The following is a 17,693-nucleotide window of genomic DNA, read 5'->3' on the forward strand; positions in this document are numbered from 1 at the left end:
GTAAAACTAGTTCCCACAGAAATTGAGCAAACATTCCTTCCACAACAGGAATACAACTGTTGGATGCATAATGAGTGAAAGCTATGATAAATCTACCTAGTTCCTCATGATTAGGGTGTCCTCAGACTTTCCCTGGCCATTGCACAGCAGGGATCCAGCGGCACCCCACTAGGGGTTCTGGGAGAAGACCATCTGCTAGGCTTTTCTCTACCCCCTGGTCTGGATGTTGAGCCTGGCATGGTGTGGGTGTTAGTGAACCAAGTGTGTGACATAGAAAGTCTTAGGAGAAGGACAGGCACTTTAGGAAGGCCAGACATATAAAAGAAACTGAATACAATTAATGAGAGTGAATACAAACCAAGCAAACACACATGTGTGTTCAAAGCTAGTGCTAGACAGTCAACCCACATCTCAAATCAAGAATATTTTACATGAAAATATGAAGGGGGTATAATTTTCAGGATGTTTGCTCCAGACAGAATTCAACAGATTTCCAGAAAACCACCTGTTAGCAACTGTGCATGATCATTTTAAAACTGCAAGAGGACACAGACCTGACAAAAATCAAGTGTGATATCTAGGCTCTGACAAATCTCTACTGTGTGGCTGAATAATTGACCAAATGTCTTTTTACGGGGTTTGTTTAGTTTTTGATAGGGTAAGCACATTTCTATGGAACTTTATGGAACTATGGTATCAGAAAGATTCAAAACAAGGTAACAATAATGATAACATAGGATAAATGCAAACTTGGGAACTTCTGTACGAATTTGAGATCAAATAATGCTTCTGAATGTGTATCAAGACTTGATGGAAGAAAGTGTCAGAGGTCCAGAGGTTTTTGATTAATGGCCATTTCATCACTGTCTGAGATACCTGCCATGGCCAAAGCAGGACAAAAATGGAGGGCTGTGGCAGAACTAACTTAATTCTTGTCATCCGCCCCTTTGCAAGGTATGGGAAAAATAGAATGTACTGAAGTTTGAGGATGAGAGAAGAGCCCTGAATGGGAAAAGAGAGAAAGGGGGTGAAAGGAAAAGGAACTTGGTCAATGGAAGGGGGCCGGAGTGGATGAATAAACCATTCCCCCCATCCACAGTGTTGATATTTCTCTCAATGGCTTCTTCTAAAGTGAGCATTTTAAGCCATCCCGACACACTAAATTTGCCCTTTGTGCACGAAGAGGCCCCAGCCTGTCGAGAGGCAAGGTGAGGAGGCACTGGGGGCAGATGGAACCTGCCCATCACCTCAATGGCCCCTTTCTACCCCCAACCTACCCCCGTCCATCACTGCCATTCACTGGACCCAGTGGGAACGTCCCGGGACCAAGTGCTCTGGGAGCAGGCCCATATAATGAGCCCCTCCAACGGAGTTGAATGTGGCGCCATTGTTCTGCCTGGGGCCATTAAACCACCTCCTGGGCAAACAAGAGCGTCCCTCTTCCTTTATGGGGGCCGAAGAGGCAACAAAGAGAAGAGTCATTGAGACACAGAGGGGCTGGCCTTTGTTTGGTATCTTTTTTGAGCCCCTTCAATGGCCAGGCTGGGAAGGGGAGGCTCCTGTTTGGTCTTTAGCACACCCGTATTGCTGGACACTGTTGTTCGGCCAGCCCAGAGATGTGAACTTAATTGACTGAGTGGCCCCCAAATGCCATACTGCAGGAGAAACAGAGTATGTATTGTGTACAAATAAGTTGCCACTTCTCTGAAAGTAGTGAAAAGTAAATGGAGGATCCGACTGTTCAGGGCTAATGAAGCCCTGGAGGATTAAAGGTCATATTGTATGTACAGAGCTGAGCCATTCAACATACCTGAGTGGGCAACACAATAGAGGAACAAGACAGGAGACCGCAACAGTGTTGCATTCATGTTCTTCTGCCAACAAAATGAAGAGTTTGGTCATTAAGTGGGTTTTCTATATTTCTGATCTCTAATATTTATTTTACTCTAATTCTAAATATATTATGACCTCATGGTTGAAGTATAATAACATACTAAAAATGTCTCTTTCTGTTAGACATGGGGGCTGACATTGTCATATGCTGGTATGAGTCGGGCTATTCTGGAGAAAATAGTCATGAAAATAATTTTTGGAGCTGGAATAAATGTCTTAACTGAAGAATGCCTGTTTCTGGCCAGCACTGTGACCTATGACAGTGATTTGTTGAGAGCAGGGTGTCGGGATGCCTGGCAGGTGGAATCTGTGGTCCCCTGAGGAGAGGTTAAGGAGCCAGTTCAGGGCCTCCCTGTACGCCGCTGGCTCTCTGCCACCGTGTCATCCATCCCGGGGTCTAATCGAGTTATCATATCAACAAATCTCTCATCAGGGGCCCTCGGCTGACACTCACAGAAAGAGAGGCGAGGGGGACAACAAATTTCTAGCAGCAGGACGTTGACGCTCGCCTGCCAGACGTTATGAAAGGTAACTGCAGCCCCCGGTCAGGCTGCCCTCACCGTCCCGCTGAGACAGCAGTCATGCTGGGCACCACGCTGAGGCAGTCATTCGATTAGCTGCCCTGCTAAGTGGGCAGCTCCATTCTCCAGCCTGAGAGAGCCGCTAGTCTCCCACTGAGTGAACGCTCCCGCTACAGCCAGGGGAGGGAAAAGGGGGCAAAATCAAAGGAGAACCTGCTTCTACAATATGAATAATCAGGCTGTTTGTGCAATGGCTCAATGGGCACATTCCAATCACAATAGACAGGCATTTTATCTAACGCGCAGTACAGTAGAGTCCGAGACGGAGCAAGTTTGCTTTTCACAAATGCCCATGTTGAGGTTCTTGACGTGGGATTACTGGTGAAGCAGGATTTTTCTAATGCAGTGTAATGAACAGTGGTAACAACAGGATAAACTGTCAGACAAATCCCTATTTGCATGACATACTGATCTAGCACGACATCCCACCACATACAGGCCTGTAATAGGTACTGTACTGATGGTGAGGTATTCCATGACAAAGGCAAGAAAATTATGCTGCACCTTGAGTTTTTTCAGGACTGATCTTTCTTGTACTTAAAAGTCATGTTAAAAACCATGGCAGAAATTATTTTCAGATATAAGGATGTCATTGCCATTAATGCTCTGTCAATTAATCTACATGTTTGGATTGGGCGCAGCAATGGTCCAGAGGTGCATTTAGACATTGCTTTGTTTTCAATGAAACAAGAAATTCGAAAATATTACAAAATGACATTGATGACAATGATAGTGAAACCCCATGTGCTGACGCACCAGATACTAAACTCGTGTGAAAAAGGACAGTTTTAATCTTACTTTAATCTGGGCAACAAAGATAAATGCAAAAGTGCTTTCAGTTAATCAATAACAGAATTCAATTGAAACGTATTGTTTAAAATCCTTTTTACATATATTCTGTTAATTTCCAGCCATTTCCTGCTACCATAGTCATTATATGATGTTGATATGATTTTCTTCTATTCTATTTCAACATTTATTTGAGAATTAGTGCATATTAGTGAACATAAAGCATATCGTTTGATATAGCACCTGGAAGAGTAAGTGCACTGACCCTGACCCTGTAAAATTCAGCAAGGTAGGGGAGTGGTAAGTTGGTCTCCCAGAGCTGACCATACACTCCACTGCTACCTGGTGCTAAGCATAAAGACCACAGTCCTAATGTTCTTCAGAAGAAAGCTCACAGAAAATGAAGGCCCGTTGTCCATAAGTGCCCTCTACTCCTCCCCGGCACTTTGTTGCGTTGTGAATACGGTTTCTATGCAAAATACCATTTATCTGACTTTCCTTCCCCTCATCTGTATTCTTGACTAATTCATTTCTGTTTTTTTCTGCCTTCTTTTGACAGACAGAAGGAGAAAGCCAATCCCATACTATTACAAACTGATCATCATTAACTAGACCAGAGGACCTCACCGCCCATTTCAGGACGTTCTTTGTGTTTACTGGTCTGTTGATCCCATGTTTTGAATCTTGGCTTGTTGGAACAGCAAGAATGAATCAGCGAACTGAGTGTCTCTGAATGTGTTCCAGTTCGTACCGCCAAATTCCCTACCCTTCCCTAAACACGCACCCCTGCCCCCCTCCCATGCAAACACACACCTTAAAGCCATTCCGATATCCCCTTGACGGTCAGGAGTACAGAATGAAATACATTTCTTTGCAGCACCATTATCCCCCCATTTTAATCCCATTTGAGGCTCTTTTGCCCTCCAGAGCACAAAAGCGAGGCAGCGTGGCGGGAACTCCGGCCAGAGCTTGGTGAATAATGCTCATGCCACTGGGTTATGATTAGAATGTCAGAGTGGCCGAAAGTGGGGTGGGATCCCTGTGGGATGCCAGCGAGCTGCTGTGCCCCCCCCTCTGCACAGGAACCCATGAGGGGAGGGAAAAACGCTCAAAAGGAGGGTGGTGATGAATACCTAACCCCCCCGCTGCATTCAGCCTGGGCCTGAGAAACAGAGGTTGCACCACTGTCTTCACACTCTTCTTTTTTCTTTTCACCTTCGTCCTCTAAAAGATGCTGAGCTCTGCAAATCTGTCCCCATTGAAAGGGCTGTATTTGGGGACTTAGAGAAGCCTGAGTGAAAGGAGACAGGCCCTAGGACACATGGGGCTGGGGATTTGTCAAAGGTGGAGCAGCCCAGACCTGTGACAAGATGCTGGCGTCCCATCACTAATGGGCCGAATCAGCAAAAAGACAAAAGGGGGCTGACAATTATTAGTTTTGGGAGTGCAAAAGGAAGTCCAAATAGAGTGATTCCTCATTCACAGATGACCAGGGGGTCATCCGCAGTTCAGCACTTAACAAAGGCGCCAGGCTAAAATTATTAACCAGGAAAAAACTATTAATCTCTAGGGGCACAAAGCTTAAAATGGAGGGCAAAGGGGAATCATTAATGGACACTTTTAATTGTGGACGTTGCCAGCTGCTCCCGTCTTAAACAGGATGTCAGTAGATTTATCTTCATTTAACACTACATTTAAAATGGAGTGTTACCTGGTGAACCAAGCCACCATGTTAAAAATGTCTTAAATCTCAGTCGTGTAGGACAAGAATGATTTGGGGTTTTTTTGGTTAGTTTTTTTGGGGGGGAATTCACTATTTTGAAAAACTGCTTTCAATTTGAAATGGTAAAAGTAAAATAAATACATGTCACACATGATGTATAGGGTTAATAAATTATATTAACAAGATGAATTTATATAGTGTCTTTCAGTGATATTGTAGAATATACAGTCAAATTTACATTTCACTGTGAACACAGACATCAGAAATGCTTAAGAAATATTATGAGAAATAATTCAAGTACAATTAAATAATTGGAAATAACTGGAATAACCTCTTAGCATATTTTAAAGCATACACAGTTAAAGTGTATGTTAGTTGTGTACAGATATTAAAACCAATCAGTTACATTTCTTATAATATTTTTTGCAAAGTAGAATATTGTTTATTTGACTAAAATAAGTGTGGGCCTCAACATTTGGCATGTACTGTATGTTAAACTATAACATTATTATATAATAATATTACGAAATGACTATTTCAGTGTCACACATGTTTTTAAGACTTAAATTGTACACAACGTTATGTATTGATGTTTTATGTATATGATATTTTAGTTTAAAAAAATACATTATGCAGTTGCAAGTGACATTTGTACTAAACTCTTGTTTATTAAAGAAGATGGGCTTAATGACAAGTATGGCTAAATGTCAAGAACTGGACATGATCAACTATCATGTCTGACTCTCAGGCGCATTGCGTCCGGGAGCCAGTGTAAGCAACCCTCCTCATCCTCAGTCCGCAGGGCCTAAGAAGACAGGAATGTGGTCTCGGTGAACAAGGGGACATCACGGGACATCCGGCGTGTCTCCCAGGGCTCCCACATCAGCATATGAAGCCCATGCATGCGTCTGCTGCTGGTGGGAAAGCTGTGCCTAGCTCGGAGCAGGACAGGGGCGGGGGAGCAGGGTTCCTTTAGTCTTTTCTAGCGTCCGGGGCCTGTTTTGAATGTGAAAGGGCACCCACCTCGGTGAGGCGGCCCAGGCAGGCGTCCCATGAAAGACGCAGTGGCAGCCGCGCGGCACGGAACCAATGCGGGGCGAAAGGCCGAGAGAGGAGAGGGTGGCAGTATGTGGCAAACCCCTGGCACTCACGCCAGCTCGCCTTCCACGGCACTCACTCTCCCTCCTGCCGGCTCCACCCCATGCCTCTTTGTGCTGCTTAGTAATTCAGAGCACAAAAAAGGGTGCTGTGCAGGTGGTCCCATTCCTCCAGCTTTACCTAGAGCCCCCCACTCGCAGACGAAATAGGGGCAAACAAAAGGACGTCTAGATGGCAGATAAAACAGTCTGCAGCTAAACCGACGAGGGATGTGTTGCTCTTTATGTGGTCCAGTGAGTAATAATTTTTTGACATGAATTATGAACACTTGAGGCAATGCAAATATATAAATGTCATGTAATGCGTCCCAAATGTAATTAACAGCACGTGGGCCGTGGGAGAAAGACAAACAGCGCTGAGAGGGGGAGTTCTGGGATGCCTCTCTGAGGGATCACACTTCAAGCTCCATTAGCACCTGAGCACCGTGTTTTTTTTTTTTTCTTGACCGCTCGGCTTATCAAAGGCATAGTGGCTGAACCTTAATCCCTCAGGAGTCCCGGAGAGAGCAGGCGGCTGGCTGCTGGGGTTAAAGACCAATTCTTCTTTTTCTACTATCAAACGGCTGATAAGAGGGCTCACTATCTGCCTCATGCTGCTCCAGGCCTCCTTGGCCGTTGCCTAGGTGGACACGGCATGGGTCACCAGCAAAAGCAAATGGTCCCTTTCATTAAAGACTTCTATAGAATAGTTCAGGCTTTCACAACAGTTTTTCTGACCTTTGCACACTTTCCAAAATCCTCTAAAAAAAAGGGGTTTTATATAGCCCTCCATGAATTCATTGACAGATAATATCACACAGAATATAATCCCTCCAGCATAACCCTGTTCTTAAACATGTGGGATTTGAAACATGAGAGCAGCAATACATATTCATATACAAAGTAAATATTACATAGCAGTATGTTATACAGATACATTGTTGTGTGTATTACATTGTTTGTGATACATTGTTTAACTTTGAGTGAAAGTGAATAGAGCACCACCCAGGTTCTTTACAAATGTATAATAAAGAAACTCTGATCCAGCACATGTAATGCCATGCCAGTGGGTAACACACTGCCTCTGAACCAGAAGACCACAAAGTCATAAGCTCAAACTCCAATCACTACCATTGTGTCCCTGAGCAAGACACTGAGTGACTCCCCCTAAGCGTCTCCAGGGGGACTTTCTCTGTAAATACTAATTGTAAGTCGCTCTGGATAAGAGCATCTGATAAATGCTGTAAATGGAATGTAATGGAATGAATAATGAAGTAACATATTTAATAAAGGAAAAGAGAAACTCAAAATCAAATACACACATCACTATCGTTTGTGGCACAAGTGAGAGTCAATGCAAGACAGAAGCATATGGGATGCAGATTTTCTTTTACAGGACCCAGCACACAATGTGAAACAGGCACCACCTGGCTAGCTCCGTAGCACCCAGGCATCACAGCACAACTGTACAAGTCAAATATGCACTTTATATGTGTCATAAAATATTCTGACTACAGTGCTTTTTATTTATGACCAGAAACACTCTGTTACAGTATAGACAGTCATCACTAACATACTTTGTAGTTTTTTATATATATATATATATATATATATATATATATATACACACACACACACACACACACACACACACACACACACACACACACACACACATATATATATATATATATATATATATAAAACTACAAAGTATGTTAGTGATGACTGTATATATATATAATTTTTTTTTTTTTTTTTTTTTTTTACAGCTGATGCAGCTGAGATACCCCATGGTTGCATCGTAAATGGAAGGATGGATGCTATATTCATCCCAGAGGGAAATTCACAGTTTCCAACAGTTTTAATTTAAAAGTGGACAAAGTTCACACCATTCAAAGCAGACAGAGTGCATGCCATATAGACGTGTAAACATGGCGGAACTGAAGATGTATATGTGATGCACTTGTGGTATTTTACGGACTGATTCCAAAAGAAGTCATACTGACTGCTGTGCTGGTGGGGAAACGTCCCAAAAGCCAAAGTTGACCTTCCACAGTCGTTACTCATGAAAAATGTCCTGAAATTTGCACATACTCACATAACCAGCACTTCAAAGCACTGACACAAAGCATGACAGAATGGAAGCCATTACGTCTAATTGCTGAGTCCCTGCAAAAGAACCTGCTGCACACACACTGCACATGTAGTGTGTATCAAAATGTGACTGTGTGTGTGTGTGTGTGTATAAGTGGGTGCCTGCATGACATAGATGGAGGTGCAGCAGTGCACAGGGTTTTGAGACAGGCAGCCTGCATCCAATTTTTTTTAAATGCTTCCTGTGTGAGACAGTAGGACCCGGGGCAGCATGTGATGAAAGAGTCTCGTTCTCCCTGCTAGGATCCACAGGCATTCTTCAGGCTCACTTGAGCAGAACTGCACATACCCCCAACCCTCTGCCCCATCTTCGTAAAATGCAGAGAAAAAAAAAAAAACTCCCACCCACTTCTGACTTTATAGCACACCTGAAGCGCCCGTCCCTTCCCCATCCAAAAAAGGGCCCCCAAATAAAACTTTCAAATGAGTGTCTGTCATCAGGTACCTGTGGTAAAACTGATTCAAAAGCACACGGCAGATGCATACACGCACACACAAGCTTTCGATTGGGCAGCAGATATGTGTATCTGGCCCACACGCCGCTCCCACGGGGCCTGAGGGTGTGTGAAGGCATGAGCCACCCTTCTTTCCTCACCTCACACATCGTTAAAGCCAATTCTGCCTCTGTTTACCCCCCACCCTGCCCCATTCAGCGCTGCAGAGAATGAAAAAGGGGGAATGAAAGGTTGTCCATTATCTGTTATTGTACCGCATCTCATTCAGCCCTCTTATTTGGACAAATAGATGCAGAAAGATATGGTGCAGCACCATATGGGCCGAGTTCATTTTCTCATACACCCCAAGAGAGTTGGGAATCCATATTGCGGTGCGCAGAAAGAAATATCACCAATTAGAGATAAAAGGGGCTCGCCGATGCAGAGAGATGACCTTTAGATTTGTACGGCATATTAGGAGGCTGCGGATTAGGCAAAGTTTTCCTTTGGTGGCATTGGGAAAAGTCTTCCAGTCTTTAAGTCAGCTTCCTTTGTAAAGAGAACAGTTGGCTACTGTGATCCCTCCATTGGGAAAGGCGGAGGTTGCTGTATGGCCTTCATGTCAGGCCCTGAACCAGGCCTCTTCAGATGGCGTTCTGTGAGAACCCTGATGAGTGAGGGGCTCCTGCGGATGGAATTTTTTTCTCCGCCGTCTTTTAAGGGCTAAGGTCACGACAGAAGCGAGACATGGAGCGGCGGAATCTTTTCACGCTTCCCAAGGAACTGGAAGGAAAACAAACCTCGGGTCCTATCAGTGTAATCTATACCACTGCATGATTCGACCTCACGGTGCATCTGCGATCGCCACCTGTTCCACCTTTCCTCAACCGCCTATTCTGATGCTTTTTTTTTGTGTGTGCTGCTCTTACATTCTTTGCATCCATTCTGCCTATGAAACTTAAGCTTTTTACAAATTTCCCTTTGCTATACAGTCCAATCTCCATGGAAACATCTCATCGTCTCCCAGTCTGCCTCCACAATTCATACGTAAGGTATTATACCGGGTCAGACTTCTGCATGTCTGAGACCTTGAGCTTCTAGGGTTCAACAAGCAGCGGCAAGAAAGAGATTCCAGGAAGCTTCGCAAGGACGGCCACCGCCAACTGTAACAAAGGCCTGGATTTACAGGGCCTCGCGTTTTTGTGAAACATCTAAATGAACTGTAGAGCCGAAGCGTTTATAGAGGGAGGCATGAGTTTTAACAAGATGCATTAAAAGGAGGCTCTTATAATGTTTAGATTCCCTTAAACATCAATAAAGAGCAGCTGGAGGGGAGTAAAGAAAAAAAAACTCCGCTTTACTGAACAGCATGCCAGCATTTTATTGCTCACTGAATTGAAAGACGCAGCGTTGAAAAAGCCTTTTCCTTTGCACTTGGCTTTCAGAGATAATGCCTCACGCTAAAAGAAAGTTGCCGTTGTGTGAGCGTGCGTAGGGTTTTTGCAACATTTTTTTGCAAGCAGTGAATATAATATAAAAGAACATGAGCCAGATATGAGCCAGGTTTGGAGCTCCCAGTGGTTCTTCAGCCACAGGTTGTTGACCTCTGCTACACTGGGAGTTAAGGATATGTCTCTGCTCTTCAAAAAGTTCACAATCTTTCCATGGGAGGGCATACATGAATCAATTCTGATTTGGCTTTGCAGGCTTCGTGCAGAAAACCGTAGTGAGTGCAAGCAGAGGGAAGCACAGCCAGAAAACAATTACGAGCTTCGTGATCGGCATCAAACGGCACATTGTTCCTTTCAGGCTCATCAGTCAAAACGAGATGGTCAGGCTAAGCAGCTCTGCTAATAGACTTTGACTAATATTGATACTTTTCCGAGGCTTATACATTGAAGACCTACCTAAAATATGTTAATAAAAACGAGGCTCTGACCTCAAAGGGATTTAACACAAATTGAATATCCCCGATGCCATCTCAGGGGGCCTGCAACTCAAAGGGAGATTATAAAACCATTAGTCACAGACTCCACAGTTCAATGACGCTGCATATTTCAAGTCACTGTTGATTACTTTGACACCATTTGTGGAAGTGTACAGCGTTTTTGGGGGAAGGACTGGTACTGCGGAGCAAATGGGAAAAGAATGTCGCGTGAATCCGGCATGCCTGGTGCAAGGCCCTTCCAATACTTCTTGCTGTTACCAGAGCCACCAGGGGGCAGTAGCGAAGGCCATCAGCAAGCAAGATGTGGTCACTCCATCAAAAACTTTCTTCATTCAGAAAGGGCTACTTTCATTTGCTGATTTGTTGTCTTAATTTTTTTTTTAAATTAACACGTAAAATTGGAAATATGAAATATGAGTCCTGTGTGGTAAATGCTAACCTATCCAACCAGGAGGTTACTTCTAACCACCTTGAGTAATTGCATTCAACCCACTTCTCAATGTGAGAAACGGGGTTTACAAGCAGTGACACCCATGACCAGCTTCCCACGCCTCCCTGTTTGCCCGCTGCCCACATTCCTGATGCAACACACAAACCCAAGATAACTGCAACCTGTGGGTGTTTGGGGAGAAAGAACAGTTTACAAAGGTGTGGGACAGTGCAACAAAAAGGCAGCCTGTTTATCTGCGGTGGGTCTTCGGAAGGCACGCACCCATACAGAGCCAAGCATAGCATGTATGGCGGCTTTTAGTGGCTTGTCACACTGGTACATTATCTCGCTGCCCAGCTATGTACCAGTCCCGCCAGTGGCTTCCAGCGGGAAATGGGATTAGAGAGTGGCCCATGGAAGCCATGCTGCAGCTTAAGTGGTTTTGCGTGGCCGGCGTGAGAGGCGCTAGGATAATGCCATTTCATGTCACTGTTCCAGCTGCTCCGCACCCATGGGGCAACTGAGGTGCCTGCTGTGAGGATCCAGCCTGACCAAACTTTAATGGGAGACCGAACCCCCCCAAAAAAAACAAAAAAGAACATTTTATTAGTCTCTTAATCCTACAAAGGACACATAGTTTTGTTACACTTCTGTTCCTCATGTTTCAGGGCTTCCAATTGTGACCCTTAGTAAAAGGGAAAGGAAAAGCGGATGTGTGTTTAAAAAGCAAGAATTACAGGATAAGGTGTTCCAGGGGTGTCAAACGGTGGACTTCACTTCCACAAACACGGATTCACAGCTAAACGGTGTTTATGCATTTGGAGAGTTTACTCTGTGGGATCTTCTGGCTCTCAAAGAAGGCGTAGAAAAGACGAGACATGATTGCAACATGACTAAATCAGCAGTTGTTAAAGGGTTAAATCCTATAAAGGAGACGTGTTCTTACACAAATAACATGCATTATCTGCAACTGTTTTTACTTCTAGAGGATAGTTATAGTTGATAAGATTTATTAAATATGAAGCAATAATCATTCTCTATTAGATGGTAGTATAGATAAACTACGATAGTTCTACCAGCTTCTCAATTATGTTAAGGAGCGTTAAAACTTTAATGCATTTAAAAGCATTAAAAGGACAAACAGACTAAATAACAGCTTCTACACTGTTGCCATCAGGGCACTTTATGACATTTAATCCATCTTTCCACCTCCAACTTAATTTCTTTTTCATGTGCAATAAGGTTTCTTTCTCACCTTTAATTTAAATTTCATATTCTGTATAATATTTTTTATTAGATTTTGTACTATATGTCTACACGCAGTATTTAAGATACCTCTCTGGCTAATTTCGTTGTGTGTGTTACAATGACAATGAAGATATTCTGATTCTGATATTCAAACAACGCCCACACACCGCAGCCCAGAAGTTCAGCCTGAGCCTGTGAGTGGCCTCAACTTAACTGCTTCCACCTTTCCCAAAACTTTTGTCTTTGGGTTGGTGAGAAAGCCGACAATTGCCGCTGCTGATTTGCATAGTCGCTCTCGACATCAAAAAAACGCCGCTTGACATTTCAATGGTGCAACACTGAAAGCCTCTGGTGTGTTATTGTTGGCCTGCTGGTGAGCTGCGCCACCGTGAAAATCTGGCTGCCTTGGGGTTCACCGACAGATGCCCATAAATGTGGGCATGCGGATGGGGCACCAACGGGCACAGTTGAAGTTCATATGAATTTGGCCCAATAGAGCCGAGGAGGGTAATGAATTTACACAAACGAGGCTGGAAAGTGACATTTACGTGGCGGCCCGGGGACACAATTCACGAGATCAGCTCTCACGCTGTTTCTCCGTCCGCTGCCGGTTACCAGGAAACTCTGGCGGCGGTGCAATTAAACGCGGCGGCTCAGCATCGCCAGTGTGAGACCTCAGCCGGGGATATAATGAGAGTCTGCCCCGCGATAGCCGTACCCCTGACACACACGCAGCACCTGTGTGGGCTTTTGGGGAGGGCGGTGGGGTCTGGGGTCTACCTGCGGTCAGAGCAGCAGGCCGCAGGGTGGCAGGATCCACACGTGTGCAGGGAGCGCCTGCCCACGCCGCTCCACGCGGCCCTGTCCGTCAGCGTCTCCGGGCGGGCGGCGGGGAGAGCTGGTGCGTGTGTCTCCCACATTCCCCCGGCGGCTGGCAGCGAGCCGGCTGCGGGAGGGGGGTTCGCCTCTTTTCTCACGACCTCCTCAGGTTCCTCCGCTCATCTGGGAGCTATTGCATTTCCTGCCAAGAAAGCAGCCTTCCCCTGCAACTGCAGGAGGGCGAGAGAGGGAGAGCGAGACAAGGAGAGGAGAGCAAGTAAGGGCGGGATGGGGGGGGGCTTGGTACAGCGAACCCTTTGGCTTAAAGTCAATAAAGCTTCTGGCTTGTCTGGGCTACAATCAAAGATGGCACAGTGACGAGCCGGGGAGAGCAGTCCGCACCATATGGTAGCACTTAAGAGCCAAGAAGGAAGCAGAGTTTTTCTTGCCTTTTTTTTTTTTTTTGCTCTCCAGCTACATGCACACTGACTGTGGGAAAAGTTAATTGACACGCATGCCAGCTAAACCCCTCCGGTCGTGTTGTGACATGTGCCCGGCCGCCCACGGGAACGTGGTCACTCGTCTGGTAACTTGAGCTGCTGGTAAAGCCGTCCTCCAGGAGGATGGGGGGGGGGGGGCTGGACAGTTGCTGGCTGCAGAGATGCTTGGGGAGGTTGGGGGGGATGGGGGGGGGGGGGTGTCTCCCTCACTCTGGATCCAGCTGTGACCCCGGGATAAACAGGAAGGGGCCGTGGCGTGCGGCGCAACGCTCGCCGGACGGGGACGTGTGCGCATGGCCACCGCCGCCCCCATCTTCCTCCTCCTCCTCCTCCGGCGTGCGCCCGTCTCCGCATGTGGTTTCAATCTTTCCGCCCGGCCGCCGTAAAAAGGTGTGATGTAAATTCGAAACGATCGCACTTATCCGCACGTTCTGCTTCTTAGCAGATCGGTAATTGCAAACGCCTGGGACGCCCCCTTCAAAGCGCGGCCACACTCGGGACGGCTGGAGGCTCCACGCACCTGGAGGTCAGGCAGCACGTGGGGGGGGGCGACGGTGGCTCCGACGGACCAGGAGCCGAGTCGGGATTTATTATCTCGTTCCAAGCAGATACGTCACAGTCTGTGGAGAGTGGGGGGGGCATCGGTGCGTTCGGACCCCTGTTTATTGCTGATGTGCGCAGAAGGGATGTTCTGGACGCGAACGGAATGAACAAACCAGGAAAGGGTTCAGGCGCTCAGTCCTGATTTTAAAAGAAAATCAGTGGCCAAAACAGTATTTTAGACGCTGGTCTACCAGAAGACAGCAAAATGCGAACCCAAGTAATACATCTAACCCACTGTTTTTCCACAAATGAGACATATAAGTTAAATTGTCATAGTTAGAAAATAAATAAATAAGTAGAACGAAGTGAAAATCAATCTAAACCATCCTAATCGGTGGTGGTAGTCGCCTAGTGGGTAACACACTCGCCTATGAACCCAGAAGATCCAGGTTTCAACTCCACTTACTACCATTGTGTCCATGAGCAAAGACACTTAACCCTGAGTGTCTCCAGAGGGGGACTGTCCCTGTAACTACTGACTGTAAGTCTCTCTGGATAAGAGCGTCTGATAAATGCTGTAAATGCAAATGTCTTCGGTAATTGACCCCGAAAGACTGCAGCGCACACTGGGTTTGCTAGATGGCGCTACAGGGCCAACAGACCCACCATCACGTACACGCGGTCCCTCGTCCGGCCTGAGACCCCAGACGAAGGAGATCGGCATCGGCCTGCTGCTTTAATGCTGAACGAACTTGCGAACGTGTTCCCGCCAACAAGTTTGGGGTGTTAGGGGTGCATCGCGGGGCAGAAACGTTTTTTTAAAAACATAAAACATGGATTATATTAAACTCTTTTAACTTTTAACTATACATGTTTACACGATATAATAATTTATAACTGGAGCCAGTGGAAAAGACCGAAAGAAAACCGACAACCAGTGTTTTCCCCAAACTGGGTCTAGAATGACACTTTTTGGACATTTTATGAACAATGTGGAATACTTTGTTAAATTCTACTCCTGCGTTGTGAATGAAACGTGTGCAGGTGTGTTTTGTGGTTCAGAAACTCCCCGTGGAATTTTTTTGCACAAAATTCACGTCACGTATTATTTTTTTTTTACGAAATTTATTTGTCTTCCAAAACGAAGAAACGTAGAAATAGCATTTCATATCTTTGGCATCATATGGTAAAAAAAAAAAAAAAAAAAAAAAGATACCGCAAATATAAAAAATGCAAAAACGAACAAACATCCACAAATACAAATCTCGTTTCAATATGAACTTTGCTCCATAATCTATACAAATATAGTGCATAATCTCTGTTTTCTTAACAAAACGCCGTAGAAAAAAAAGAAAGGAAAAGTAACATTTGAACATAGAAGCAAGTGACAGTCGTTGAGAGTCTGTGGCGCGGCCGCCCGCCTGGCTCTACCAGGGCCGCCACACCGAGTCCGAGGTGACGGACGGCGCGCCCGGCGACACCGCGGCCGGAAGTGGGGTGCCCCCCGCGCCGTTGGCGTACACGGGGATGACGGGTCCGTTCGGCGCGAACGCGGCGTTGGGGATGAGGAACGCGAACTGTCCGTCCGTCGCGGGCACCAGCTGGAAGCCGCCGTACACCTTGGTGGCCTCCGGGGACATGGTCGGCGGGGAGCCGCTTTTGCAGGGGACCCCGCCCAGGGGGGGCGCGCTGGGGATCTGGACCATGGGCTGGGCGAAGGACGGGTGCGGGGGAGCCGCGGCGATCTGGTGCTGGCTCGGGTAGTTCATGGCGTTGATCTGCGTCACGCAGCTCGCCAGGTGGCCGAGGAGCCGCGTGCGCACCTCGGTGGTGACCCCCTCGCACGTCGACAGGAAGCGGGTCACCTCGTTCATGCACTCGCTGAATCCGGCTCTGTACTTCCCGAGCACGGTGGGGTCCGTGTTCAGGGCGGCTGCGGGACCGGGACGAGATCGTGGTTAGCACCGGTGCGCGCGCGAGCGAACGTTCGCGACGTAAAAAATAAAAATAATAAAAAAAACTCACCGGTCATCTGCGCACGCTGCAGGTTCCGGAGGTGTTTCACAGTCATCTCCAGGATGTCGGCCTTCTCGAGCTTCGAGTGTCTGGAGCTCTGCGTGGAAAAAAAAAAAAGGAAGAACGGGATCAGCACGCGCGCAACGTGCGTTTTGGCAACGCGCGACGTCCCACGGCACGCGCCACTTACATCTTTCTTCAGCGCGTCCAGAATGAGGGTCTTCAACTGCCCCAGGCTCTCGTTGATCCTCGCCCGTCTCCTTTTCTCCATTATGGGCTTGGAGGACTGGGGGGGGGGGGGGGGGAGAAAGGGGGTACGGGCAACATTAACACTCACGTTTTCGGGGCTCGTTCTGTAGCTCCGGTTTGTAAGGAGTCAGGACACCAACCTTTCGGTGCTCGGAGGCCGTCTTGGGCTTGTCCGGGGTCGTGTTCATGCTGGCCGGGGTCGCGGCCACGGGAGAGGACGAGCTCTTCTCCATCATGTCGGCAGGCATCTTCCGTCCGACGTATCCCACACGGTCCGGATGAAAGCGGCTAGGAATCCACTGCGGAGGCAGAAAAGTCCAGACTCGGCGAGGAGGAGGAGGAGGAGGAGGAAAAGGAGGGGGAGGAAGGAGGCGTCGCGGGCTCCGCTCTCGGTCGGCGTCTGCGGACGCGGGGCTGCGAGTGTCTGGAGCGCGCCGCGCGCCGCCGGTATTTATATCGCGGGCTGCACGCGAGCGGCTCGTGTGAAACTTCCCAAACTTTCTTTCCCACAGTAACTTTCCACCAATCAGCGCGGGGCGCACGCGGCCGGAGGGGAGGACGGCTCGTGGTCGGCGCGCCGCCATTGGTCCGCGCGGCGCCCGGGCGGGTGACCAATGGCGCGCGGCCGGGCTCAGGGCGCCACCGGGAGCGCCGTCAGTCACGTCGTTTACGTATTAACGCTCGAAGTGCCTTCCCGGTTTATTATCGTTCGGATCCTAATGCTTAAAATGAGTTGGGTTTTTTTTTGGTTTTTTTTGGTAAACACACAACGCATAACTACGGGTCGGATTTGTTGGTTTTGCGTGTCGCAGTTAAAGGTGTTTCGCTTTTTGCACAGAATAAAAATTACGTTTTTTTTTTTTTTTTTTTCCTTTTTCTTTTGGCATTTTGACATCCGTCGGCATGCGAGCGCCGTCGTGAATGTGGAGCACGTGCCAGGATGTTTTATTGCCGCGGTGGTTGAGGTTTGGCCGCCGGGCTGGGGGTGGCGGTGCTGGTTTACATTAGAGGGGAAGGTAAATAGCAGCTGCCGTTTTAAAAGCCTGGGAAAACCACGCCCACCCCCGGGCCCGAGCGGCCTTATCGGAATTCGCGCCAGGCGCAGACAAAATAAAGGTCATAACGCCAATAAAAAAAATGTTTTAAAAACTTTTTTAAAAAAAATCTACATAGTTATTAATATGTCGTACATTAAAAAAGAAGTTTTCGAAAACGATTAACAATTTC

At 46.9% G+C, this 17,693-nt stretch overlaps 1 protein-coding gene across 1 annotated transcript; it reads right to left on the minus strand.

Annotated features, from left to right (window-relative positions):
* Positions 1-15,460: 15,460 nt before the first annotated feature.
* Positions 15,461-17,057, minus strand: LOC114775477 (transcription factor HES-1-B-like). The gene is made up of 4 exons (XM_028966545.1): positions 16,607-17,057; positions 16,408-16,503; positions 16,227-16,314; positions 15,461-16,134 (listed from the first exon to the last, which is right to left on the minus strand). The coding sequence occupies exons 1-4, from the start codon at positions 17,048-17,050 to the stop codon at positions 15,629-15,631; spliced, it is 1,134 nt and encodes a 377-aa protein (XP_028822378.1). The 5' UTR covers positions 17,051-17,057; the 3' UTR covers positions 15,461-15,628.
* Between the last annotated feature and the right edge of the window lie 636 nt (positions 17,058-17,693).

The sequence above is a fragment of the Denticeps clupeoides genome, unplaced genomic scaffold (assembly GCF_900700375.1).
Source record: "Denticeps clupeoides unplaced genomic scaffold, fDenClu1.1, whole genome shotgun sequence".
NCBI lineage: Eukaryota > Metazoa > Chordata > Actinopteri > Clupeiformes > Denticipitidae > Denticeps > Denticeps clupeoides.

Bases quoted from the DNA above. Each gene is read 5' to 3' on its own strand.
- LOC114775477 (XM_028966545.1), bottom strand. From the start codon at position 17,050: ATGGCGGCGCGCCGACCACGAGCCGTCCTCCCCTCCGGCCGCGTGCGC. The intron at 16,504-16,606 runs GTTGGTGTCCTG...CCCCCCCCCCAG, and splicing joins CGGCCTCCGAGCACCGAAAG to TCCTCCAAGCCCATAATGGA. The intron at 16,315-16,407 runs GTAAGTGGCGCG...TTTTCCACGCAG, and splicing joins TGGACGCGCTGAAGAAAGAT to AGCTCCAGACACTCGAAGCT.